Raw genomic sequence first — 27,458 nt, forward strand, 5'->3', positions numbered from 1 at the left:
TAACTTTTCAGCACAGGACATTTTATTACATACAATTCTGGAACTGGATATAAAGGTTGTCACTGGTTCCATCAAAATAATGTCTCCAATAAACAATTTTGAAATTCTCGAGACCAAAAGCATTATCTGCTAGTATTAAATTATGAAGATAAAAGTCCAGAGAAGTTGAGACCATTTCTAACCTGAGCATTTTCCTCTTCCCCTTTATCACTACTAATTTATCATTGCTTAATCATTGGATTAGTTTGTAAGTGCTACATGTCTTTGCAAACTATTCAATAAGCAATAGGCAACTTTTCCATCAGAAGCAAGCATGAAGGAAGAATCAAACCTGCATAATTATCTGATTATTTAAACAGTCCATGCAAGCATAGTGGAACAAAGATTTTACAACTTATGTATAATTAAATAACTGGTTCATTTAGCATTAAGACAAACCTCAGGGTCTGGGAAAGTCAACTAGAGACTATTGATTAAATCCGATCCAAAATCAATCCAAAGTCCCATTTGTGAATCAATAGAGGATAAATATTTCTTGACTTGCATTTCTGATAGAAGTTCTGCACAAGTGGGCTATCTTTTATAGAGGGCACACCAACTTCAGAGGCGTTGTCCTGAGAAATATGAAGATCAACTACATAGGAATTTGAGTCTTCACACATTCCAAAGTCACTGTATGAACTGCATCCAGTATTTTGTGAGCTTTTATGAGCTGCTTGGGTATTTTCTGCTTAGGATGTTAAGCTACTACTGCTCAATCTATTTTAAGAATACCGTGTGTGTTTGTCTGTGTGTATTTCAAAACTAAGGGCTGGAGCATAAACACAACCATTGTTTTTCTTGTTTTTGAAAAATATAGAGACTTTCTGAAATTGTTCCAATAGCTTAAAACAATGGAAATCTCAGATGAAATATTATTTGTGGCAACCGCTTTCAATTTAACCAAACTTTGAAACCCAACAAAAGGGAGAAAAAGGTTATTTTCTTTATGAAATCATCCAGCTCAACTACAAAATGGAGGATAGGACACAATATTATTCACCTGAATTACTTGTTTTCTATGTAATACAATCATCTCAAAGACCCTCAATGCCTTTTGCAAGACCACTGTTCTTGTTGATCAACTATCATAGAAGAGATACCCTGAACATTAGTAGAATTTTTAATAACAGTCAAGAGATGTAATCAAACTGTTCCCAAAGCTTTTTCTATAAAATTGTAGAAACTCTCTTAAATATACACATTTTAGCATATCATATGGGCTTGTGTGTATTAAAACCTGAGGTTTTGCATGGATTAACCTATATTAGGCAGCTTTTTCTATTAATTCCTTTTTCAAACATTGTATAAGTCACAACTCCTTTTTAAAAAAATTGGTTCCATAAAATATTGTAATAAAAGACTCAGATAAACCAGTTAAAACATCCCTGGATTTAAACACTAAATTTGCTTGTATTCTTCCTCCCCCACCATCATTCCACTAAATGGCATGCAAATCGTGTTGAATTTATGCTTAGTCCCCCCAAAAAGTGTATTTAGGGATTGCAGAACTAGTGAAGTGTGGGGTTATTGGCAAAGTTAATTAGTGCCGTAAGATATTTCAGGAGAAATAATATTGACCATGTGATTGCTGGAATGCTCAAACATTTCCTCGGGAAGAAGTCATATGTGATAACTGTCATCAGAGATTTCACTTAATAGAAAGGTAAAGCTCATAAACTGCTAGTCATACTTAGTATTCACTGCGGCTGGAATGAAATGAAGTGTTTGAAAGAAGTCTGTTCTGAAATGATTTTTTTCAGGAAGGTGAGGTTAGAGTTTGGGACTGGTCCCCAATGGTGGGAGGCTGTGAAGCAGCTTCTTTGCACATCTCTGAGTGAGATAGTCAAGCTGTCAGCACAAACGTCTTCAGGAATTCCAGCATTGGGGTCTGGAAAGTTTCAAAAGACAGAAGAGCTGCATTTCAAATACTTTAACAAGATGAATAATGCTCAGCAGACACTTCAATGGTGCTTTCATAGTTCCTGAAATTTATGATCAAAAGTACCAACTGGATCTGCAAGTCATTCATCCTCTTCTACATAGGTTGATGGAAACCAGCCCACCTAAATGAGAAAAGAAACATGGTATCAGATTATTTGTTTGACTCAGGATAATTTTGTGCATGACCCTTTCAAACAGAAAAGGATTTAGAAAAGGATAAAAATTGCAAGAAATTAACTGTTGTAGCAGAACATGTACTGTCTCTTTGGAGAAATATACATTTAATCATCAATAGGCCTGACAGAAATTCAGATATGGTTCTCAGCTGATACGTTTGCTGCAACCTTTTCAGAATGGAGATGGAAATGTATAGAACTAAATTCTGTTCCATCTACGAGCAACAGGATAGTTCCACCTGTTAACCTACTGTTTGTGGGCCCAATCAGCAAAAGAAAGCTTAGGACCATGTTGGCTGGAAACATGCAGAAGCGGCCTTCAACCTGCAGTGGATAGACAATGGCTAGAATGATGATGATGATGATGATGATGATGATGATGATGATGATGATGATATTGTAGACAACTAGACTACTGTAGTCTATAGTTAATTTAAATTTCAGAAAGACAGCAAGAATATTTCACGTTTTCATGGGAAATTACTATTCAGTTCCAATATACTTAATACCATATACATTACATACAAATTAAGAATCAGGAGGAAGATAAAGGCTTACCCTTCCATTGACTTCACCTCTCCACCAGCCATTGGCACTAATTTTTGTGTAAATTTTGACCACATCCCCTTTGAGCAGGGATAATTCACGCATGTCTCTTGCACAGAAATCGTAGCGAGCGATGGCTATCCCGAGGACTTTGGGACTCAGCACTGGGGGGAAACACAGGCAGGTAACATTATTTGAAGTTTAATAACTGCACAGCAACTGAGTAAGTAACATTAGCAACTCTTTCTGTATACCAGTCCAGTACAAGTGCAAGCAGAAATGAAGAAATGTGTGGTCTTATGGAATAGCATGAATGAAATTCATTCCATGCAATCATTTTTTTTCTTATTGCTTGCTGGTTAGATTTATTTAGAAAAAAATATTACATATTCCTACAATCATTTGCTGAGATGTCTAAAGACCATAGACCTATTTTTTTGCATTTCTGAGGGATTTTGCTTCTTTCTCTTTCATTTTCAAGTTGTTTGTCTAAATCAGCTTCTTGATATCAATGAATCCTCTTAAGTTGTAAGAAGAACCAATGTAAACAGCACCTATTTCTTCTTCTCCTCCTCACTTTTTGATTCAAAGATACTGATAAATGTGCCTCCTTGAAGTTTGACCATTTTACTGAAATCAATGAGGTATATTTCTAAGGGCAAGATATTCTCCAATGATTCCTAAATAGAGTATTTCTGAACTAAGAACACTTTTTTCAGGACACAAATGTAAAGCTCTGGAGTTTCAATGTGACTAAGAAGCGCATAGAAAAATTACAGAATTTACTGAGGTCAAATACTAAGCCATTATTTATGGCTTTGGTTCCTCCAGCCCCAAGTCTCAGTTCTTTCAAAATAAGGGACAGACTCTCCTTTAATTTTCCCCAACTGCCTATTCCTCCCCAGTGTTGCCTTGTTGGCTACTCAAGATACTGCGTTACTAGCAGTCCCCAAACCACATGGCTCTGGGCCTGGGTCTGAGGCTTCTTCTGGGTCTGTGGGTCTGAAGCTTCTTGGCATACTGTGGTGCTGGGTCTGCAATAAGCCCAAGCTGCAGTGCAGTATGAAGCTGCAGACCTTCTAGGTCTACTAACCCCAGCCTAGCACAGCAATGCAGTGCAAAGCCACAGCTTCCCTGAGAAGGCTCAGCACAGCAGTGCGGTACAAAGTTGCATCTACCTTAGGAAGCCCCAGCCCAGCCTAGCAGTGGGACACAAAATCACAGTTGCCCAAGGTATCCCCAGCCCCCCGAGAGCACCGCAACACAGCCACCCGAGAAAACCGCAACACAGCTCAGCAGTGTGGCACAAAGCCACAGCCACCCTGGGAAGCTGCCACCACCCCAACCACAGTTGCCTTTGCCACCTTGTGCTCCTGCGTCTTTTTGTTCCCACTGCTGCAAAGGCATGCCTACCCACCCCAATTTATCCCTTTACACAGCAGTTGTGGCCCACATGAGGTCATCTTTTCCAGGTCTTGCAAGGAAACTACTTATGCAATCTAGAGAAGAAAGCTCTGGGCTGCCAAGTTTTGATCACGTGACTGCACCGGCACTGCAACAGCTGTAACTTCAGGGATTGGTTGTTAAGTTCCTTCATTCAGCGCCACTGTAACTTCAAACAGTTACTAAATGAGCGGTCATTAAGCAAGGACTACTTGTAAGATACTGCTATTAAGAGAAGGTACATGAGGTGTATTCAAGAGGCCAGGCCAAACCTTCCCACAGAAAAAAGATCAAAAGGCACAAAGCATCATCTCCCTTAGTATCAATGATGATCAAATTGTGCATACATGCCATTGTGAAACTGTAAAGAAAAATGTGGGAGGAGCTACGGAAAATGCATTAGAAAGCAAAACTCAGCAATAAACTCTACCAGATGAACCTGATGAAAGGCCATTATATGGAGGACTATATGAGTCACCTGAACTTTGAGATGGGAAGCAAATACATTTGATAAATAATCTATATTAGATGCACTATATCAATGGTTAAAGTCCTGCAGGTTTCAGAGATAAAATGACTTCATACTATAATTTACAGATTTGCAGATATATGGTCTATACGTGCACGAGCACACACACACACACGCACACACACACACACACAGAGAGAGAGAGAGAGAGAGAGAGAGAGAGAGAGAGAGAGAGAGAGAGAGAGAGAGAGAGAGAGAGAGAAAGTGTTGCATCAAAAGAAAATTCACTGAACAATGGAATACGAATCAAAGGTATGTCTATTGATTTTAAGGTACAGGATACAAATTTTGGAATGGAGCTACCAAGTTCCTAAAGTTAAGAATATAAAGCAAGATAATAATAATAATAATAATAATAATAATAATAATAATAATAATAATAATAATGATGATGATGATGATGATGATGATGATGATGATGATGATGATGATGATGATGATGATAATAATAATAATAATAATAATAATAATAATAATAATAATAATAATAGAGGGGGTCTTCTACCTGCCACATTCGTAAAAAGCATTAACAATCAGCAATACTTTTTTTCCTAAATTTAAAACTGAAGGTTTGCAAAAATGGCAGCAATTTAAAAAAATCATCATTCATGAAATGGCGCTCATGCTTTTGTGTCATGTGAATACACACGGTATAAAAAAGCAGCCTTTCCATAATAGTAACAGATACTGCACTTAGAAAAAAATATTTATGCAAACATCAGTGACCAAAATTGAAATGCCTAAGATGAAACCAATTCTGCTGTTTTTGTCACTACAGAATCTATTGCATAATCCTTCAAAGTAGCCGATAATGCAAATATGCTCAAAAAAATATTTTAGGAAAATAGAATGGAGTCTAATAATAGCATCCAATAGTTTATATTAACTGACATTATGATACATACCGTTCACTATTGGCTAGACACATTAATTAAACAAACACCTGCACAAAAGTTGTAAAATGCCATAACTCTTTTACTACGTGGCATTATGAGAAATATATTAATAGTGACAGGAAAAAAGCAAGGAGAAAAAGAAAAGCGACAATAATTCACACAGGCAAAGCAATAAAAACATATAGTGATTGTTTAAATCAGGCAAAATATTGTCACTAATACTCCAAAATGAACAAGATTTGATTTGGCTTGATCCAATTCAATCCAATCCAATCTAATGTAATGTAATCTAATCCAATCTATCAAACATTCTGTTTCCCATAGCAGCCAGAAAGATGCAGGATAACAAAGGATAACAAAGTGAGATCAAAGATTGTGCCCAGCATCTGTCCTCTGAGAAACCATTGGCTCTATATGTAAAACTTTCATTTAGCCTTCTTAATTGTCCGTGATCTTTCCAGATTCATTTAATTCCCATATAAACAGCTATTTGTCTGAGTAGATCAGACAATTTTTTAAGGACAGCTCTGCCACATAGTTAAAACATACAGCTCTGAGGCTGAATTTATACGCATAGAAACATCTGGAGTTCTATAACTACTGTCAATCATGTTTTGCCACTGCTGGGACTCAAATAAACATTCTATAGGGAGGAATAGAAGAACACATCAAAGCCCTCTTCATCCATCCCAGGATTGTTTCTATCTATCTTGGGCAGTTAATCTTCTCACCGCAGGAACAACCAAGGAGATTTTCAAAAAATGACAAAATTGAGTCAACAAATTAAGTTTTCCATCCCGAAGCAGACAGCTGAGCATTATGGTCAATGCATTCCAATAGCACTGTGAGTCAGTAGCATCTTCACATCTTGTGGCAGAAAGCTTAACAAAGAGTTACATAAAAAGTTATTTTCCTTGATCTGCCTGAATGGGAACATCTGCCCTGACTTACTGTCCTCTTCTATTAACTTTGAACATTACCAGATGTGGCTTTAGATCCATGTGGGAAGGAAGCAAGTTGCAGTTATCATCAATTAATCCAGCATATTGTAAGATCCTTTCCATCATATTGGGCCCTAACTTCCTCTGGTTACAATGAAGAGGATTTGTGCAAACAGGGAACTTCACAAGCAGATATGGTATTTCCCATCCCATCATGTTCTAATTTAAACAGTCTCCAACTTCAGTCCTACACATCATAATGTTGGGATTCAGAACTGAGTAAATGATTCATCTACCTAAATATAATGCCAGAAAATTGATACCTCTAATTATTGCAGGGGAAAAAATATCCTAGCCTTTTAAGGCACAAATGTCTCTTGGTGGGTGACACAATGAGAGAAGTGACTAAAGGAAACACAAATGCATAGAAGATGGATAAAATTAACTTACAGACAACGCACATGCAAAACTGCTGTATATGGAAAGCTATCTTTCTTCTTGTACTTTATCTGAAAATGGTCTGGCAAAAAGGCTTTTAGGGATGGGACGAATATTTGAGGGCACCAAAAATGGAGTAGACCCATTTAAGAATATCAATAGCTATGCATAATGTAATCATATTTTTTTATTAGTTTTGATTAGCAACATGGGTACTTTCACCAATATTCTGAAAACATAACATTCCAGAACCAGTTTTTTTGCATTCCCTGCATAGCTGGCAGAACATTTAGATGACCTTCTTGAATGTCAAAGAGCAATATCACATGACAGCCCCAAATCACTCACTTTTTCACGTGCTTTAAACATTCTTCAGCTGGGTCAGAGCTGCTGAGAGTAAATCACTTCCATGGGGCTAGGGTAACATATCTGTAAACAGCAGTTGTGTTTTAAGTCAAATTATGTTCTGGGGTTGGGCAATGAATCCGTCCCTTCCCTAGCTTGCACTGCACATAGAAACTGAAATACCGAACTTGTAAAACAAGCAAATGGAGAATAAATATAAAGCAGTAAAGCAGTACCTGACCAAAAAGGAGTGGAGGAAGGGGGAACAAAGCTGTAGTCTGGCAGAGTTACAAAAGAAAACCCACAGAATAAAGAAGGGTCTTAGAAAAAGAAAAGAAGAAAAAAAGAGAGAAGCAAAATGACATTGAATGATTGGTAAAAAAAATAACATTCAAACATTCTTATCACTTGCATCGGTTTTAAGAAGAAACGAATATTTTCTTAGCTGTTTTGCAGTTTTGTTTTTTTTAAAAAAAATATCTTACCTGCTTAAAGGCATAGTTTACTCCTTTGCTTTGGCCATTTCATCCCCCCACTCCCTCCTGCAACTTACTAGGAAAATTTTGCCAAAAGGATGAATTTCCATAGACGAGGATGCAATTCATTTTTACGCACTTGCTTATGCCACCCTGTATGTTGGAGCGGCAATTATTTTAGCAAGCAACTGTAGCTTAATACCTCTGTGTCAGATTAAAGCTTCCGATCTCCAGTCAGCCATGGGTAATTTGGGTCACCAATAGCAAACTGGTAGAATAACAATGGATTTGCAGAAGACACATGCATAGCATCTTGAATTCATCTCATTTCAAGGAAGTGGGGCATTTATTGGCTTTATTTTGTTTCTATACCCCAGAAAGAGTTGCAAAAGTAAAAGATAAATGGATGGGTATTTTCAATAATAGTCTTCATAGCATGCCGGCAAAATGTATGGACTTTCAGCTGCTTTTAAGTTCCCGAAACACTTAGAAATAGATATGGAATCCTCCATAACACGTCGACCATTTAGTATCATAAGGAGCAGCAAAAAAAAAACATTGTGAGATGCACAAATCCGTTTCCTGAATCACTCTGATTTTCCTAAAATCTGCAAAGCAGGGCCCCATAGTAAGGGCAATTTGCAAAGCTTTTTCAAAGATCTATGAACTAGTTAGTGTATTTTAATACAATAAGAAAAAGAGTTGAACAAGGATTAACATTGTTGTGATAAAGCTATGGTGCTTCTGACAATCATTTTCTAATTCATCCAAACTGGAAAATCACGGGTATCCATATCTGAACAAGCATGGGTACTAAACCACACTTTTGAAGTTGCCTATGGCTGCCTATGAAAATGGTAGCTGGGAGGTTAGAGCCACAGTTAATCAAAGTAATCACACTGGAATAAATGAGATTTAAGAAGTGCTATTCATTTCAGTGGCTAACTGAAGTACAAACTCAATTTGATAGGAGAAATTGATGAATTAGGAAATTGATGAATTAGGAAATTCTGATCTGATTGGGAAGGGAAGAGTACTGAACCTGATCACGTAGGCCAAAGATTTATTAATATCTCAACTTGTTAAGCAGCTCCACACATAGCCAATAATTACCACATTCAGCCATAAATCTTATATTGCTTAAAACTACAAGGTCTTCTAGCTGCTTCTGGTTTAGCAGAAAGCAGATTGCCTATCTCTTCCCCAAATTAACAGCCAGTGAGGCACTGAGAAACCCATTACCCATCTTCAATGAGCAACAATTCACTGCTTTCAGTACAAAAGCCATCCCACAGTGTTATTGCACACAATCAAAACTTTGTCTTTTTATCATACAATTAAGCTTTCTCAATCATAGAATATAACAAAACGTCCAGAAGGGATTATGTTCAGCCAGTAACATATTTTTTTTCTTTTAATGTGTTGAAAAGTACTTTTAACAATACTGTTAAAAGTGAAGACATAATAGCTTGAGAGCTAGGGACCAACTCTTTAGAAAGCGACAGAAAATGCCAGGAAAAAAAAATCCAGAGTTATTAATTAGCTTATCATATTAATTTTCCATATTATGAAAACTCATAGCTGGAAATTAGTGTTAGGAAATTATTATTAGCTGGAAATTGCTGCTACAGATGACTTCACAAATGAACTTCTATTGCTGAGATGACCTGATGCTAGTTCAGGTTCACAAGATTTGTCGATTCTAGTGAAACAATTGCAAATAATTGTGCTGTGGCTTTTGTGTTTATAATTCTCACACCATAGTGTCTCTAACTGATTAAATCAAGTTATTTAATATTTGGAGGTATTTTGAAAAAATAGGTTACAAAGCTAAAGAAGGAGAAAGAGTCTCAGTCCTTTGCATCCAAATTATTTAACACAGGGGTCTTCAAACCTGGCCCTTTTATGACTTGTGGACTTCAACTCCCAGAATTGAAGTGTGGCTAGGCACACTGGCTGAAGAATTCTGGGAGTTGAAGTCCACAAGTCATAAAAGGGCCAAGTTTGAAGATCCCTGATTTAACAGCTTGCTGCATCAATGCATTTACTTATTTGCTCTGTTTCCACAGTGCCAGAAAACATGAAGTTGACATTAGTGGCCTTTTCTACTTGAAGATGAAAGAATATACTGTGTGATACTTGTATTTGCTTCAACATAAGAAGAAAATAAAACATAACACTATGCCTCTAATCAAAATGATGCAAGAACAATAAGAGTTAAGAATTTCTGTGGGAAGGTCGCTTACTCATATCATTTCCTCAATTATTTTATCTACTCCCTAGTAGATGTTAGTCACCCTCTCCATTTTTATAAAGATGTGTAGTTGATCATATAAGTCCCACCTCACTCTGCAGCCAAATGTTCATTGTGCATGGATGGATTTTTCTGATTGTGTCCTTGTTCCTCCACTGTGCGCAATCCTCTCCCAAATATGTGACACATTCTCTTTCCTGCCAATGCTATTGGTTGTTGTTATTTTTCTGTTGACTTATAAGTGACGAAGAAAGACTCTCTTGTAATCTTTCTATAGATAATAAGCATACAATTTCCCTATTTATTAGGTACATTGGCTCTGGAGGAAAAGACCCCGTTCAAAATATTTAATGTCACAGCCTCCACTTTCCTGCTCCTAAGCATTTCAAAATATCTTCCTGTCTTTAATGGGTACTCAGAAAGGCTCTGAAATTATCCATCTGCTTCTCAGTAATTTAGCAGTGTATTAAAAGGGCATACGTGTGTCTACATGATTTTTAACCTTCTGCCATTATTTTTAAATTTTTCTATTGCTCATAAAATCTAAACTATCCAATTCCAGCACTGTGAAATTTGGCAGCAATCACAGTGGCTACAGAACCAAGTGAAGCCAATGAACAGATGCCCAGATGCTCTCAGCAATTTCAAATCAGTTATCAGTACTACCATTCATGTTGTTTTACCAAATATTAAGGGAAGCATAAGTCACCTCTTTTAAACTCCACAGTACAGGTAGTCCTCAACTTACAACAGTTCATTTAGTGACTGTTCAATGTTACTACGGCACTGAAAAAGTGACTTATGACTGTTTTTCAGTTACGATCTTTACAGCATCCCCACGATCATGTGATCAAAATTCAAATGCTTGGCAACTGGCTCATATTGATGACCGTTGCAGTGTCCCAGGATCATGTGATCACCTTTTGTGACCTTCTGAAAGCAAAGTCAATGAGGTAGCCAGATTCACTTAACAACCTTGTTACTAACTTAAAAACTACTGTGATTCACTTAGTAACTGTAGCAAGAAAGGTCATAAAATGGGGCAAAACTCACTTAACAAATGTTTCACTTAACAACAGAAATTTTGGGCACATACGGGTTTTTGCAATAAGTTATAAACATATATAGATGGAAATGGGTTTGCCTTTGTCCAACCTCAATTTGGTTACTCTAAAGTAAGCTTTCTTTAAGAACACTAACAAGCAGCATTGTGGAAGAAATAATTCTGACCTTAAGCTTCTTTACAAAAACACTGCATTATTAAGACTGTGGTTTTAAACAACAGGAATAATTCATTTAAATGTCAAATGCCAAATTTGAATTACATGTTTATTAATTCATGTAGCCAAAAGCAGCTTAGCCAATGCAAAATGCCTGTTTACAAATCAATTGCTCACTTACATTTTTAATAGCTGTTTGAGCAGCAATTTGATTTAAGTAGAGGCAGTCAGGAAGTCTAACTGGACCTGTTCATAAACCTGTCAGCAGATGCTGATTCTGCTTAGCTGTAGAAAAATTTGGCTAAATGCATTATCATATTAATAGGTTATATGTCAAAAATGCAAAATGAAGATGCTTTCAACTGAATTTCATTTCTGTATAATAAAAAACGACAACAAATGGTAATGCTTACAATTGCTACTTGCTCGGTGGCTCCTTTGATCCTGGGTATTTTCACATTCCTTGTACGGGTACTGAAGAGTGGTATCCAAACTTCTGAAGCCTTCTTTGAGAGACTGATGTTTGTAATATTCCACAAGTTCCTTCCAGAATACAAATATTTAGACAGAAATTAATAATCATTTTTCTTGAATTTTTATTGCATGGATATTTGATGACATTTGCAATCAACATCAAAAGACATCCGGAAAACAGGGATTAACTGCAGGTAGTATATAATTTGGTGGAAAGAGAACCAAAAAAGTGTTATGCAAGCAAATTTCACAAAATGTCCCATCTCTATTATAAAACAGCAAGATTGAATGGGCCATTTTGAGCATTTTGGAAGTGCTCCTACTTAATCTGAACGTGTTGAAGCTCAGAACTTCACAAGTTCAGTCTTGAGAATCTCACCCACTCTGCTTTGAAAAGGGCATTTGGCAAAAATTCATACTCTAAATGTTTTGAACACACCCCTAGCGAGTTTTGATTCATGCATGAAAGATGCTGCTTGTTCATACCTGTAGAAACGGACCTTTATTCATGCAAGGGTGGCCTAATTCTTATCAAAGATACCGTATGAATTAAACGTATCAACAAGCATCAGCTTTAAACACTTTTTACACTGAAAACAATTGAACATAAAAGCAAATAAATTTTAAATGAATTAAAATGGAATTGTTCTTCCAGTATTTGGTTTTCTATGTGCATGGAAGTATACACTTCTGTGAATCTATGACATCCTTCATTCATGAGGGCCTTAGTTCCAATCTAAATTTATTACATTACATAATGCTCACATTAATTATGCTTGTTGTTATCCGGGTTATTCCTTATAACACATAGATGAAGTATTTTGCCCATCTATGTTTATTAATTGGTTTGTACCAGAAAAAAATCACTCTGAACTGACTTGCAAAAAAACAAAAAAACACCTGGAAACAGTGACAACTACTAGGAAAGAGCTAAAGACATGAATAACTATGTTGAAGCTCATATTTGACCAGATCACTCTTTGTTGCAAATTTCTCCAGGACATACAGGATCAAATGTCCTTTCACACATATATTCATCAATTCAAAATGTGAAATTAGGTTTTCTGGTTTCACAATGCATGAGCCAAATACAGGACCCAAAGGAGATGTATGTTAATATTTAGAATTTATCTTCATTCTTTTACCTACACAGTAAAGGTACCAGTAAGCAATCCTATTGCTTCTTTTAATTGTTATTTAAACTGATATGAATACACTATATATGGATCAAAGCTAATTATCCAGAAATTTTATGCTTCATTAATTTTGTGATAATGTACAGTTGATTATCACAGACAGACAGACCAATGGATGGATATCACTGGAGTTACAAATCATTCAGAAAAAATGCTTCACAACCCATATTCACAATCCTTTCTGTTCAAATTATTAAACCCAGTGCACCTCTTCCAGGACTCACATGGCTGCTTTAAAAGCCATCTCTGGCTGTCTCCATCAGCACATAATCATTTTGAAAACAACAATAGTATTTAACATTTACAGCACTCTCTGGGCAGTTTGCAATCCTAAGCATATTGCCTCCAGCAATCTGGGTTCTCATTTTAACAATCTCAGAAGAATAGAAGGCTGAATCAATCTTGTGCTTCATCAGGATCAAACTCCAAGCTGTGGGCAGAGTTTGCCTGCAATACTGTACTTTAACCACTGCATTAAGTAAGGGTTTCACTAATGACAGCCTTTGAAGCACAGTGTGCATGTTGGGTTAAAGTAATTTAGCTTTCTTCATTAAAAAAATTATGCCTTGAAACTCTTCTTTTTCCAGACAGTTTGGATATACTGTATATTTACATACAGACCAATCTATGACTATAATAATAACAAATTCAACTATAGCTCATTTTTCTTAAAAGGATGATCAACGTGTATTGTAAACTTTAATGAGAGAAAATATTAGAAATACGTATTTTCAGAAGAAGTGTGCTTTAAATCATCTTTAAATTAACGGCTGTAAGAACGAATATGTGAAGAAGAATCAGTAACTCTTAACGGATTGAAAGATTTCATTTAATTTCTTGTTCTTCTCCTATTCTTGATTATTTTTAAAGAACCTGCAGATAGTAAAATCAGTATCTTAAAAAGTGGGAAAGAACTTTCAGAAGACAGATGCTTACAAACAACCATCAAAAACATTCAAAACAGATCTGACAAGCTAATCATTTTTTTAGTTTCTTACATGCTAACAGCTTAATGAAATTGTATAAACCTGTAGCTAATACAGGCTTCTCCATTTGTATTAAAAATTGATTCAAGGGGGGAAAATAGTTATCCGTGGCAAATACGCTAGTGATTAATTGTCACAGCTGCATCAAAGACAAACATTTAGATTTCATGAATTTCAAGTGGCATATATTCAAGCACATGGTCCTTGGGATCAATGGGATTCAATATATTTAAGTTTGGCTTGATGGCATTTATTGCTTATAGCTTTGAAGGGCTGCTCTTCTGTTACATGTGAATATATAAAATATACAGCTCTCAATGGCGTGATAAATCTGCTACTGCTGATCCCATCTCTGTGTGGAAAGGTCACAGCCCCCTTCTAACATAATGTTTATGTCCATGTTTTCCCTTTATTGATATGTGTGCAACAGTATATTTCTTACTGTAAGGTATATTTTCTTCAATCAGCCGGAAAAATACTGGGAAAGTAAATGGTGCAAAAGCTCAGATTGATACAATTTCTTGATAGACAAAGCAATAGCAGCATTTGATACCGTTTTTCTGATTCGGTAACCTGAGAATAAATTTCTGTGATAAAATAAACGAGTTTTCCTTGTCAAAGAACTGCATGTTTCATATAACAGTATACATAAATAATGGTCTTGCAAATATGTCTACATGGACATGTCAAATGTCTATGAACCAGCCACTATTGCTTCCCTCTGTTTGTTTGCTTTTAAATAGCAGAAATCTTTTTTTTATTCAAGTTTTATTGGTTTTTCAATATTTACATATACATGTACTTGTGAAGCAATATGGTGGTTGGGTAGTGAAAAGTATCAAATAACAAGTTGTTTGTAAATAGTTCAGGTTGCATCAATGAAGATTCCCTCTCTGATTCCCTTAGTTTTCACATAGTCAAAGTAATCAAGTTAGTACATTTCTAGATATGACCTAATCAATTAAAAAAGTTTTCAATGTAATTAGACTAATAGATAGCAAAATCCTGTTTTTAAGTTTTACCTAATTGCAATAAAATACTCTCAAGTGGCCTATAATATACAGAAGAAAGCTTACTTTTGGGGTAATCTACAATTCCCTATTTCAGTAAAGAATAATTCTCTTGTCTACAAAACTTACATTGTTCATTACAAATCGTTCTTATGATTTAACAGTAAATTCAAGTTTTCATCTTAAATCACCAATTGTTAGAAAAAAAAAATTTGTCTTAACCTTTCAACACTTATTAAAATACTATCTTATATTATAAAATTCTAAATTCTATAGTATTCTAAAAGCTTAATTTTGTTTTCCTTTAAAAATCTAAAACCTAAATATGAAATCAGTTTATTTATTTTTTTAAGATTCCCCTTAGTCCATCAAAAAAGTTTTTTTTACGTTCTGTCCTTACAAAAACCCCAAAAAGACAAGTCTATATCTTTAAATCTAACTCTCGCCTTCCTTTTGTGCCAATCATGCTTCCATCTTAGTGTCTTTAAATTCTTAAATGTGTCTCCCTTTCTTCCTCCACCTCTTATTTGAATCCACAGAGACCATCCGAATGACAGTTTTGCCAAGCTGGTGTCCCCTTTATAATCATTAAAATATTGCTTAAATAGCTCGGTTTTTTATGTTTGCTGTACTTGTTCCATTTCCATCTGGGTTAGGTAGAACGTAGTAGCTAATGTTGTTATCGTTTGATTAGCTGAATCCTCAACATACTGTATTTGAAGGCCTTTGATATCTTTGCTCTTAATGTTGCTTTCTTCGGGTGTTGTTGTTTTTTGAACTGCAAGTTTTGTAGTTAAAGTTGGAGTTTGGACTTCAAAGTTCTCTGTAGGCTGCCTTTGTTGCTCTTTGAAGTCTCCTATTTCAGTGTTAATTTCCAGTTCTTCTATTTGTTTTTGGGTTGTCAGTTCATCATTTAAGATCAAAGTTTGGTCTGGTGGCTTTAACTTGTCAGGTTTATCATGCAATTTGGCTTTAATTTGCTCAGTTATAGCCAAGATTGTGTCCAAAATCAATTTGTAATTAAGTGGTGGGATATAGTTATCCATTTCGTTAGTGTTTACAGCTAAGTCTTCCATGGAGGCTATTTTAATAGGAGTCTGTAATTTCCCATCTCCAATGCTCTTAAAAGTTGTTTTCAGTGCCAGGTGTTCCCACACTTGTCTTTGAAGATAATATCAAGGACAACTTTGTTATTCAGTCAGCTGTCAGAATAAGCAAAAGATTTACTTGCAATTCCAGGTTTAGCCACAGGATGTCATCAGTAGCATATAGAATAGGTTGTAAAATTCTTTTTTTTTTTAAATTAATATAAAGCTTTTATATAATTAGTCCATTCTTTTTTTCCTTAGTTCACATCTTAAACAGAAAATAGGGTAGTAGATCCCCACAAAAATATAAGCTTTTTAATAGGTAGAAATAAGATTGCTTAGTTTCTTTGCTTGATCAGATGGTGTGTTTTTTTCCTTCGCTTTAAGGCTTGAAATGTTGTTCCCCCAAGTATACAAAAGCTGTTTTTTTGAAAAAGGGGGGGGGAAAGAAAATTTCCAGAAAAGTCCCACAGGCAGGCAGTTAGGGGAATAAGAAAGGAAAGGTATCACCCAAGTCCTCCAGATTGTTTCATTGTGCTAGATGGTGCTTTGGCTTTCGGCAGGGAACGGCTTAAAGATCGGCCATGTTGATGGCCGGTCTCTTCTTCGGGCCAAAATGAGCTGCTCCGGATTCAAGTGGAGGGCTGCTGCCCTTCCACGATCACAGGAGGGCCTCCTTGCAGTGGTCACCCCTCCAGGGTGACTTTTTACTCTTTTCAGGGTCCTCCAATGAAGAAAGATTGGACAGCAGGGAGGGAGCTCTCTCTGCACGTCCAAAAGCGCTGCACGCGCAAACCGGAAGCCTAAATAGCAGAAATCTTTACCTAAAAGACTGTAGCTACACAGCTATCAGATAATGGCATGCCCCTGGCATGGTCCTAGTAAACAGTAGCTGTGGTTTGCCAAGTCAATGGTCTGTGAGAAAACATTCTTTGTATTTTATCAGATGGCATGAGTATCAAGACTGTGAAGCTTTTAAAAACAATATACAATGTACTTTCAAGAGTTATATCTATATCAGAACATGCACAGAGAATCCAACATGTTAGCTGAATAAGCACATGGCTCAAGGCTTCAGCACACAAAAGAAAATTTGGTCCAGATGTCTTCTCTCTGAAACAGATGGGTTTATTATAATTTACTGGAACTCCAAAATAATCATAATCCTAAATTACCTTTTCAAAGTATTTGACTCAGTGCCTCAGTATAAAACTTAAAGCCTGCAAAATACTAGCTGAGGTTTTTCCTCAACTATGAAGCTTACTAAAAGGAATCAACATCTCTTGCCTATCCTAGCCTGCAGGATTGTTATAAAGGAAGAAAATAAAATCAATCATCTCAGAAGAAGGCATGATAAAAATGTAATAAAATAGATTGATATAAATATCGTGGCAATTTTCAAACAGCAGTTTTTGTATCTGGGGAAGGACTCATTTTTTGGTGGAACCAGATAATCTGTTCCTCAGCCTTCAGATGGCTGTGTCTGATATTGCAAGTCTGTGTGTTTAGGATTCTTTTTTTCTGATTTAGTAAAAATTAAAATCAGTGAAAGTTAGATAGTGGACAAATCAATTAAATGAATGAATAAATAAATAGAAATATGTAAAAAGTTTATGTTTACTCAAAACAGTAACCTATCCACAGGACTTAGAAAAGTTGCATTCTGGGCTTATTTTAAACATTCTTCACTTAAGATTCTAAAATGGCCCTTTACATTTTGTATATATTCGGAAATACAGTAAGTTCCATTGATCTATAGCAAGACTTTTTCAGAGTAAGCATGTACAGATCAGATTGTAAAACATATTTAGCATTTGCTTAGTCTTTCTACAACAATAATGCAAGTCTTGTACTTTTAAAACAATGGATTATTTTACAAATAACTGTACAAATGCAAACTCTTACTCTTCTAACATTCTAATTCATTTGGAATCAATAGATCTTACTACAATAAAATTAACTCAGAATAAATTATCATATAAATAACAATACGGGAATACCAACACTATAGATAAAGGATCTAGAAATAATGCAAGTCATATATTTCACCAAATCCCTGAAATTCTTTAAGAAGAGCATGTTTCTGGTCCATTTGTTCCTCCCCACCAACTCCAAATTATAATTATCTAAAGCAGACATGTATAACCCGCGACATCACATGATGTCACACAAAGTATCAGAACTTTTTCCCCATTGCTGGCAATGGAGTGGGCGTGGTTTCCTCGTGATGCATCTGGCCCACGGGCCGGCAGTTTGGCACCCCTGATCTAAAGAAAACCATACTGAGATTAAGAAATATGCAAAAAAGATCAAAGCAAAAGTATTTCCTTTATTCTGCTCTTTCAAACCACAGCGATTTCTTTCCAAAGTGAAAATATAAGATATTAGTACAAACTGCTATTCATCACCAATTCATTCAATATAGTCATGCTAATTGGTCATGTGTAAGTCTCTGAAGCTATAATCAATTGGGTAGGCCAAGTTGAGCCTAAACCAATTGACATAAAAATATTATTTATGAAATATAAGCATTCCATAATTAGACCATTCTTGAATGATCGTTCTGGCTTAGGGCTACTTCAAAAGGTTATTGCTAATCTTCCAGTAAACCAAAAGCATTCAGGATTCGCACTTCCTGTTCCTGAATTTCCATTTCAAATATTAGTAAAGAAAAATAAAGTGGGAATAATATGTATTTCCTTCTTAGCATGGAAGTTATCACATCTTCATTACTGTAAAACTACAAGCAAATTATACAGTATCTCTATCAGAATGTTCCCTCTTACAATTTTAATATAAATAAGCCAAATGAACTGGAATCTGTTTAATACATGTTAAGTCATGATCCTTTATACTTTCAAACAATAATAAACATTGTCTTTTTTCATATGTATGGCTGCCCAGAGTTGTTGTTGTTGTTGTTGTTTTTGACAGCTTTACAGGTGTTGGGAGATAGATTCATTTATTAATCACCTATTTCCAATGACAGTGAGTGCAACTGTTGTTAATATGTGTTAAAAACTAATCAGTTCACTGAAGGCATCTACTGTACCTTCAAAGCATTTGCCATGAATAACAATAAGAACTATACACCAATTTAGTTTTATTTGCATTTTCTTTCTTTCTTTTTTCTTTTTTGACAAATCGATCAAGCTAAACAGTAGTAACATAAAGCTAGATATGTCAACATTAAACATTTAGTAAGATTATGTCCAATTAAGGTATTTTTGGAAACAGGAAAACAAAATAAAAACTTATACTTACCATTAAACTTCTAAATTTCCTATTTTCTGCAATGTGAAAAAAGCTTTCTCTTGTGAATATCTTGATGTGCTTCACTTCATTATTGTACCTATGGGCAATGAATAACTTATGAATATAAATGTGTTTTCAATCTGGAAAAATCAATAATTACTTGACAGCATGCCCAAACTCTCCATGAATAAATTCTTAAGACAAAACACATATCCATGCCAATACACTGCTGACACCTAATTAACAAAAGACATTTATTGGGGTTCATTTTAACATACCCGCCTAAATTCAGATTTAAGACAAAGCCTCCCAGCAATATCTAATTATTGGATCCCACCAAGCTGATTGCATTCAAAAGATACCAACAGCTTTTCAAAAAATTATTATTCCTTTGGTGTGATATCCTTGTTCCCATTTGATTCAAGGGAAAAATTCTGTTTGGCTTCAGTTGATAGCTTGATCAATTCTGAAAAATTTCTAGTTAAAATGCAAATAGACATTTAAATCACTCTTTACTGGCTATCATAAAATCGTTTGTGTTCCAAGTCACAGAACCGTTACTACGCCCACCCAACAGAAGAGTTTGCTTGCAGAAGGTAATAAAATTGGATCCTAAAATAAGAGAACAAAGTTGACTCCATGCAAGGCAAGGCTGTCTTTGCTCAAAGTGCCATGACTGATTGCTGGATTAGAACTCCCTAATCCCTACACCCTAACCCCACAAACACTGGGATTGAAAGGTTGGGTGTAAGAACTTTTCTGACTTTGCTCTTCCTTAAGCATAATTGTTAGATTCCAGAGAGTCAGTTTGTTAAGGCATTGGGTTAAAAAAGCATATTCTAGTCCTGCACAGAAACACAGGCACAGAATCCATTTCGGTGACTATGGCACAATTGCTTTCTCATAGCCCTAGAAAGAAGCAGACAAAGGCAAACCACTTCTGAAAATGCTACCAAGAAAACTTCATGTGCTCCATATAGCTCCCCTTTGTTGAAGGGGAGGTACAGCAGCAACAACTTCATAATAACAAAATAATAGTGGTTAGGGACACTAATTTCAAAGTTCAGCAGGGCAGGCAAGCCAAAACTACTTTTCAAACCCATCAAGGTTTTCATAACATTTTTTAATCAATGAATGTAACTAGAGTATCCTTATCAAAAAAAAAATCCATATTGAATATTGGCCTATCAATTGCATGACCGATGTAAAGAAACATGTAATTTGCTTACTTAATGCTAATGGCATATTCTCCTGATTCTTTAGTCCTGTACCGCACTAAGTAAGTGCTGTTTATCCGGTTAATAAGTTCTGCTTCTGCTTGTAATCTTTCCATTTTTCCGGCGTACCTGAAATAAAGTGAAGTTTATTTTACTATATTTTCAGTATTTTATTTTGCTGCTCCAAACTCAAACATAATATTTCGATTAGGCCAAATCTGGTCGCAAGAATCATATGCAACAATCATGGGCAGATATGCCCACAACAGAATGGGTATCTCATAAGTTAAAAAAAAAGTATCTACAGTATCTCCCATTCTGCTGGCTATGACATTCTCAGTAATACAGTCAAGCATCACTAACTACATGTCTTGAACTGCAGATACATCCAACCAATTGCAAAATATAGAAATTCTGTGAGAGCCACAGAAGGTCATCTGTGCATGGAAACCTTCTTCTTTTTTGCCAGTTTTAAGACACTGGTACTTTGTTTCCATGATTAGAATGGTACTCTGATATATGTACAATTGAAATGTTATATTGCAGTATTCTCCTCACCATGGTCAACCATATTGAAGTTCTCAAAAAATCAGGTAATTCAAGGGGACATCTAGAAACAAATTTCCTAGGAAAATAAAGTAAATTGTATGTATGGGTCCAATGGAATAGTTCGTTTCTTGCTCTCCTCAGTTGGAAACTGGTATCAAGGACATCTCTATGAAAGGACAATTCGGCAGGATAAGGGAGTGGCTGGACTTTCTGGACTTAAATTTGGGATGATAGAGATCATGACTGGGTGAAAACTCATTCAAATGCAAAGTTGGTAGGCTCTGAAAGAGTAGCCATAGCTTATTATATCATTTTCCAGAGATACAAAATTGGTTGCAAGTCAGATTTATTTATCCATGCAAAAATACAGTTATGCACTATATATACTCAATTATTTTTGCTTATATTACAACAAGATGCATTCCATAGAAGATCAGAAAGGTTAAACCACAACAAATTAGATTTCTATTAATATCATTTTTCTCTCAAGCTATTTATTTGAATTACCAGCTCTGCCTAAAATAAAAATGTAACAATTTATAGCTACCTACCATGGCTGAGAAGAATAGTCTACTGGCTTAGGAACCTAAAATAAGATAAACATATTAAAACAAAATACAATTAAATGTAATGAAACAAATTGCAAAAAAATCAATAAAATAAATTACCATTAAATATGTACATCTCAATGAATTTTACCTATTTTCAGAAAATGATTAAATTGGTTACTCTGCATTGTTTGTGGCACTGTTGCTCAAGATTTCAGTTTATACAATCAAGTTTTTAAAAATATGTTTAGATGACATGATACAACCCTAGCTATATCAGTTAATATAAAGCTTTATTACAAAAGTTTTCTTACCTAGATAGAGGTAATTAAATTCACCATTTATTGGAATTTGTACCAAAGTAAATTAGGCATCCAAGCAAAAGAGCAAAATTTTATTGCAAATTTAATACTGATTTTTACATTGGAACAGACAGAATCAAGCAAAGTAGGAATAATCAAAAATATGTTTTCCACATCTCCAGAGAACAAGAACGCAAGTAAAATATGGCTGCTGTTTTCAAAAGCAGTCATGTACCTTTTGTGAGGCCGATTCTCAATCTAAATATGTACGTGTATAAGATGTTCATCAACTAGATTTTACATTTCAAAGAGATGAACTACAAAAGTACGATCTGCTTCAAGTTACAAAACTTACAATTTTACTTGTGTTGTTATATAACTTGATACATTGTTTTATTGTAGTCACCTTCTATGCAGTATTGATAGTTAAATGTGACTATTTTTCCCCCAAAAAATTGTTTTCCTGATCAGATACCCAAACTAAAATGACTGTTTGACCAAAATTTTATCTTTCCCAATTCACTAGAACTTGGAAACAAGAACTATTTAATGATAACTCTATCAGATACAGGTTGCCCTCAACTTACAACCATTCATTTAATGACCATTTAAAGTTATAAAGGCACTGAAAAGAATGACTTATCACCATTTTTCACTTATGACCACTGTAGCATCCCCATGGTCATGTGATCAAAATTTGGATGTTCATATTTATGGCGGTTGCAGTGTCCTGGGGTCAAGTGATCACCTTTTGTGACCTTCTAACAAGCAAAGTCAATTCACAAGACAACGGTGTTAAATGTCTGTGGAGATTCTCGGTCACCCTGGTCATAGTTGTCCCAAAGATGCTTCTTGGATGAGAAGCGAAACGTCTTCAAACAAAAACAAGAAAATCCAGTTGCTTCGTGAAAAAAGCATCTTTGGGATGACAAGTGTGTTACTAACTTAACTGCTGCAGTGACTCACTTAATAACTGTGGCACAAAAGGTCATAAAATAGAGCAAAACTCACTTAACAATGTCTCACTTAGCAAGATAAATTTTGGGCTCAGTTGTGGTCATAAGTCAAGGACTTACTTCTCCAAATACTTAAGAGTAATCCAATTCACACTTGAAAGACAGTTTTTTGCACTCAAAATGAGGTGTTTCAAATTCAAAACACTTTGCACATCCTTAACCTGTAAGTAAGTTATCCAACAACTGCAAAACCTACACAGAAGTATATAATCAGTGCGGATAAAAATCAACTCTTCTTGGGAATAGAACAGAATAAGATGGGGTAGAATGACAAGTGCTTGAACTGAAGAGTCTTCACTTCCATCCTTCATGATTACCCTCTCTCCTGCCAACTGCCCTCCACTCCACAGGCCCCATCAGGCACAACTTATTATGGGTACAACTCATAATCCCAATTGATTTTATTCATTCCCTTGTTAAGGATTGTGGAAGATATAGTATAAAATCTATAAAGAGAGAGCTGGGCAGTTGAAAAATGCAAAAAAATAAATATTTTTTTTTGATCAGACCACAACACTAGCTGCTAAACTATAACACATAAAATCATTTTTAACTCAGGATTCGTATTCCAACAAAAGCCTTGTGTGAAAATGAATGATAACAGACTTCAAACGTTTATTAACAACAATAAAAAAACAGAATGAAAGCTAGTAAATATGAGCCACTTTCATACAATATGAAAATGTCTTGCTGCCACATATTTCAAACCACCGACAGAAAAACGGCTATCAATATTATCTCAGAATGCACCATGCTGTAGATATACTAGGCTCTCATCCATTTTTCATTTAATATTTATTGTTTGTTTCTTTTGATGTATGTATTTTATGCTGCTTCTGAGCACTTCTCTATGGATTAGATATAAGCATTGTTACATAATAATAATAATAATAGTAAAAGTGATGGTGCCTTGAAGATTTGATGGATGCTTCAGAATCTTCCAACTGTTATTATTTGTCAAAATGGAATGGTGATGCTTTCCATTTGTAAGGGAACAGTGGTAAAACATCAATTTATCTTTTTAGCAACACCATGCTTCTAATATAGTAGGAACTGATGTTTATTCATACTTGAATTCGTGCAAGTTTTACAACTAAACCTCTCCCTTGCAAAAGTAGAATAATGTCACTAGTTTATATATAATATCTCTGTACATCAATATATAATTATTCCTAAATTAAATATGGAGTTAATTAATTTAGCAAGTATTAAGTTTTACTTACTGTATGCTGCAGCAGGATTGTACTATGTGAATAGTGAATTGTTTGTGATAAATAAAGGGAGAACATTAGGAAGAAAAGATTGGTAGGGGTAACTATGAAAATGATGTCTAAAGAAGGATGACAGAGACATTGCAGTGAGTTGGAAAGCCTGGAGGCAATCAAGGAATAAGAGACTGAATGGAAGAAAGGAAGATATAGATGTACATAAGGAGACTTGATTCCAGTCTGAAAGAAAAATTCCATCTGAGATGCACCACAGTAATAAGTGACAGAAACACAGGAAGGGGTGGAGTCATATGTTTGATACCCCTGTGAAAGTCGCAGGAGAAGGGTGGAGAAATATGGTCACCACTGGATGTGACAAGATAGGATGGTACAAGATTGGAAAACAGCTAGTGTTGCATTCGTACCAGCTCTACTGTCACCAGTAGAGTTAATTTAGCCAACGATTGTGGGATCGTTGTTACAACTGGAACTTTATGGACCAGCTGTAAGTACCATGCATTCGACACCTTCACAATTTCATACAGTTGCTGAATGAGTGGTTGATAAGACTCTCTCTCTCTCTCTCTCTCTCTCTCTGTGTGTGTGTGTGTGTGTGTGTGTGTGTGTGTGTGTGTGTGTGTGTGTGTTCTTCCATTCAAGTGTGTCTGTATGTATTCTTCCATTCAAGTATGTTCAATTCTTGAAGATTGCCTGGACAAGTTGTTGTATTTTTCTTGATAAGATTTTCAGTAGTAGTTTACCATGGCCTTCTTCCTAGGCCTGAGAGAAAATGACTGGTCCAAAGTCACACAACTAGTTTTGTGCCTAAGGTAGGACTAGAACACCCAATGCCACTACACCAAACTGGGTGTGTGTGTCTGTGTTTGAAAATTGAACAGTTTTGCTAGTTAGTTTTTCATCAGTTAGACCGATTTTTAAGCTGATTTCCTTCAAACTTCTACTTTGAAATCTAGTAACCCACAACATAAAATTGTCTTTTTAAATAAAATTAAGCCCGCATGCAACCTCACCATCACCACCACTATACACATAGCACATGTTATTGCATCATGAAAAATTAATTTTAAAAAAAAACTTAGTAAGAAGCAGGCAAATTAGCTGCAGACCTTTTTTGTAAGAGCAGTCATTCTGGCAAACATAATTATATAGTGCTACTTACACATGGGCAAGGTTTTACTGCATCACTTGGAAAGAAACCAAGCTCCTGGGTCATTAAATTTCTACCCTACAGAGAGACAACAGAAAAAATAAATATATACAAATGCCATCTATATTCAGAGCAATATAAGCTTGCACGTTATGATTGCCAAATGTTGCTAAATAATTCATTCATGTTCAATACCTGCTTAGATTAGAATGACTAATAGCAAATACAGAAACTCTGATGGTTGAGGCTTTCATAGTGTAGGGATAAAATTATAAAATTTACATTGATTTGACATCTACTTTGGGTCTATCTATTTTTGAATTATTTCTGGTTAGAGATAAGTAAATCACTTTATGTCCAATCCATGTCATCTGAGTAGGTGTCCACTTGTAGCTTTCTACTCCTTGATCCTTCTAACAATAGACATGGTCACCCACTTGAAGTCCCAGTGGAAGAAGCATTGCTGATATGGAGATCCTACAAACAGTATCATTAAGCTTAGAAGATCGTTGAACAAGGAAAGATACTGCAAACCTGTTATGTTCCCAGATGTCTTGGACTTTCAAAGATTAACAGCCCATTTGTAACAATGATTGCATTGGCTTCTCTTGTATCATTAGTGACTGGATCAATTTCAGAATGTGATGCCAGAGGATGCAGATAGATTACTTGGAGTGATAAATTTCATCATTAGTTCTCTTGATTTTTACTTTCAGCAGGGAGATAATTAAATGTAACTTACTTAAAAAAGTAAACTTCTGAAATTGCATAAAGAAATTAAACCAGTGATGTTTTTTCATTACAAGACTTCTTTTCTTCCTTCCTTCCAAGCTGGCTTATAAATAAAACTATAGGGTTGAAATTATCACTCTTTGGAGATGAAGCAAAAGAGTACAACTCTGTTAATTCTTCATATCTTCTCAGTGGCTTTTTATACTGGATTGATTGCCTAGAAATCTTGAAATAGGAAGCACATTTTTAGAGGATGCATTCCTGTCTCTCAAGCAAAGTTTAGATGTTGCTTAAGAAAAGTTGCTCCTTGAAGCAAAAGATAGTATCTCTCTCAGGTTTTCCATTGAGGCAATAGTCAGGAGCCTGTCTTATCAGTTATGGTAATATGTCAATTGCATATCTTCCTGAAATAAAATGAGCTCAAAATCATGGTATACGCAGTCCAGATAGTAGTCCAGATGGACTACTACACGGTGCTCTTTGTATTCTACTATTCCAGAAGCTTCCATTGGTTCAGTACTCTGATAGGCTGCATTATTTCTCAGCAAAGAATAGTACACTGGATTCCATTTTGTCTCTGGGCTATGGTGGAATGTAGTCTGGATTCTCAGGAGGGAGGGAGGACAAAGAGACAGCAAGGTTTAGTTTGGTTTGGGAGGAAGAGAATCAAGATAGCTCCTCCCTAAAAGTTCTCAGAGTATATCTTTGATGATGCAAGTAATTTGCTTTAGTTTGGTAAGATTACTGTCCACAAATGAGAAACAATAAAGGAAACTGCTTGGAAGAAACTCAGTGTGTCTTTCTTTTTTTAAATTTTTGTTTATTTGTGTATCAAGCAAACATTAAGTCAATAGTGGTTTACATCACATTGCGAGGAGGAAATAAGGTTGTCCCGTTACATATAAGAAAGCAATCACCAAGAAAGGAAAAATTATTGCATATAACAAGTAATAAAGTTCAACTAATAGCTCTTTTTGACATCCAATTGTACCATTGACTCCAAGACAAATAATAATCTGTGTCCCCTCGTCCCCTTAACATCATAGTGAGCCGATCTGATTCCGCACAGTTCATTATTTTCTGAATTACTATTTGGTCGGGTGGGCTAACATCCATCTTCCAATATTGGGCCCACGCCAATCTTGCAGCAGTGGTTATATGTAACAACAGGTACCACGCAGTTCTGTTTATATTTCGTGGTCTTATCCCCAATAAAAATACCTCAGGACACAATTGTATATGGTATCCCAACATCTCACTTAGCCATTTCTGAATATTCTTCCAGAAGTTCATAGCCTCTCGACAGGTCCACCATTGGTGGAAATATGTGCCTTCTTTGACACCACATTTCCAACAAGTTGGGGATGTTCCCGGAAACATTTTGGCAAGCCTGGCCGGTGGTAAATGCCAACGATATGCCATTTTATATATATTTTCTTTGTATGCTATTGACCATGTTAAC

The 27,458-nt window shown here is 35.6% G+C and overlaps 1 protein-coding gene across 1 annotated transcript in view; it reads right to left on the bottom strand.

Annotated features, from left to right (window-relative positions):
* Positions 1 to 962: 962 nt before the first annotated feature.
* Positions 963 to 27,458, bottom strand: part of VAV3 (vav guanine nucleotide exchange factor 3) — a 219,929-nt gene continuing 193,433 nt past the window's right edge. Inside the window, exons 21-27 of the mRNA XM_081322928.1 lie at positions 25,277 to 25,342; positions 21,574 to 21,608; positions 20,486 to 20,602; positions 19,266 to 19,353; positions 11,661 to 11,790; positions 2,718 to 2,869; positions 963 to 2,105 (exon numbers count right to left, since the gene is read on the bottom strand). Of these exons, the coding sequence (XP_081179054.1) occupies positions 2,064 to 2,105; positions 2,718 to 2,869; positions 11,661 to 11,790; positions 19,266 to 19,353; positions 20,486 to 20,602; positions 21,574 to 21,608; positions 25,277 to 25,342 (630 nt within the window). The 3' untranslated portion in view covers positions 963 to 2,063. The remainder of the gene's footprint in view (positions 2,106 to 2,717; positions 2,870 to 11,660; positions 11,791 to 19,265; positions 19,354 to 20,485; positions 20,603 to 21,573; positions 21,609 to 25,276; positions 25,343 to 27,458) is intronic.

Source organism: Vipera berus (assembly GCF_964194415.1).
Source record: "Vipera berus genome assembly, chromosome: 3".
Taxonomy (NCBI): domain Eukaryota; kingdom Metazoa; phylum Chordata; class Lepidosauria; order Squamata; family Viperidae; genus Vipera; species Vipera berus.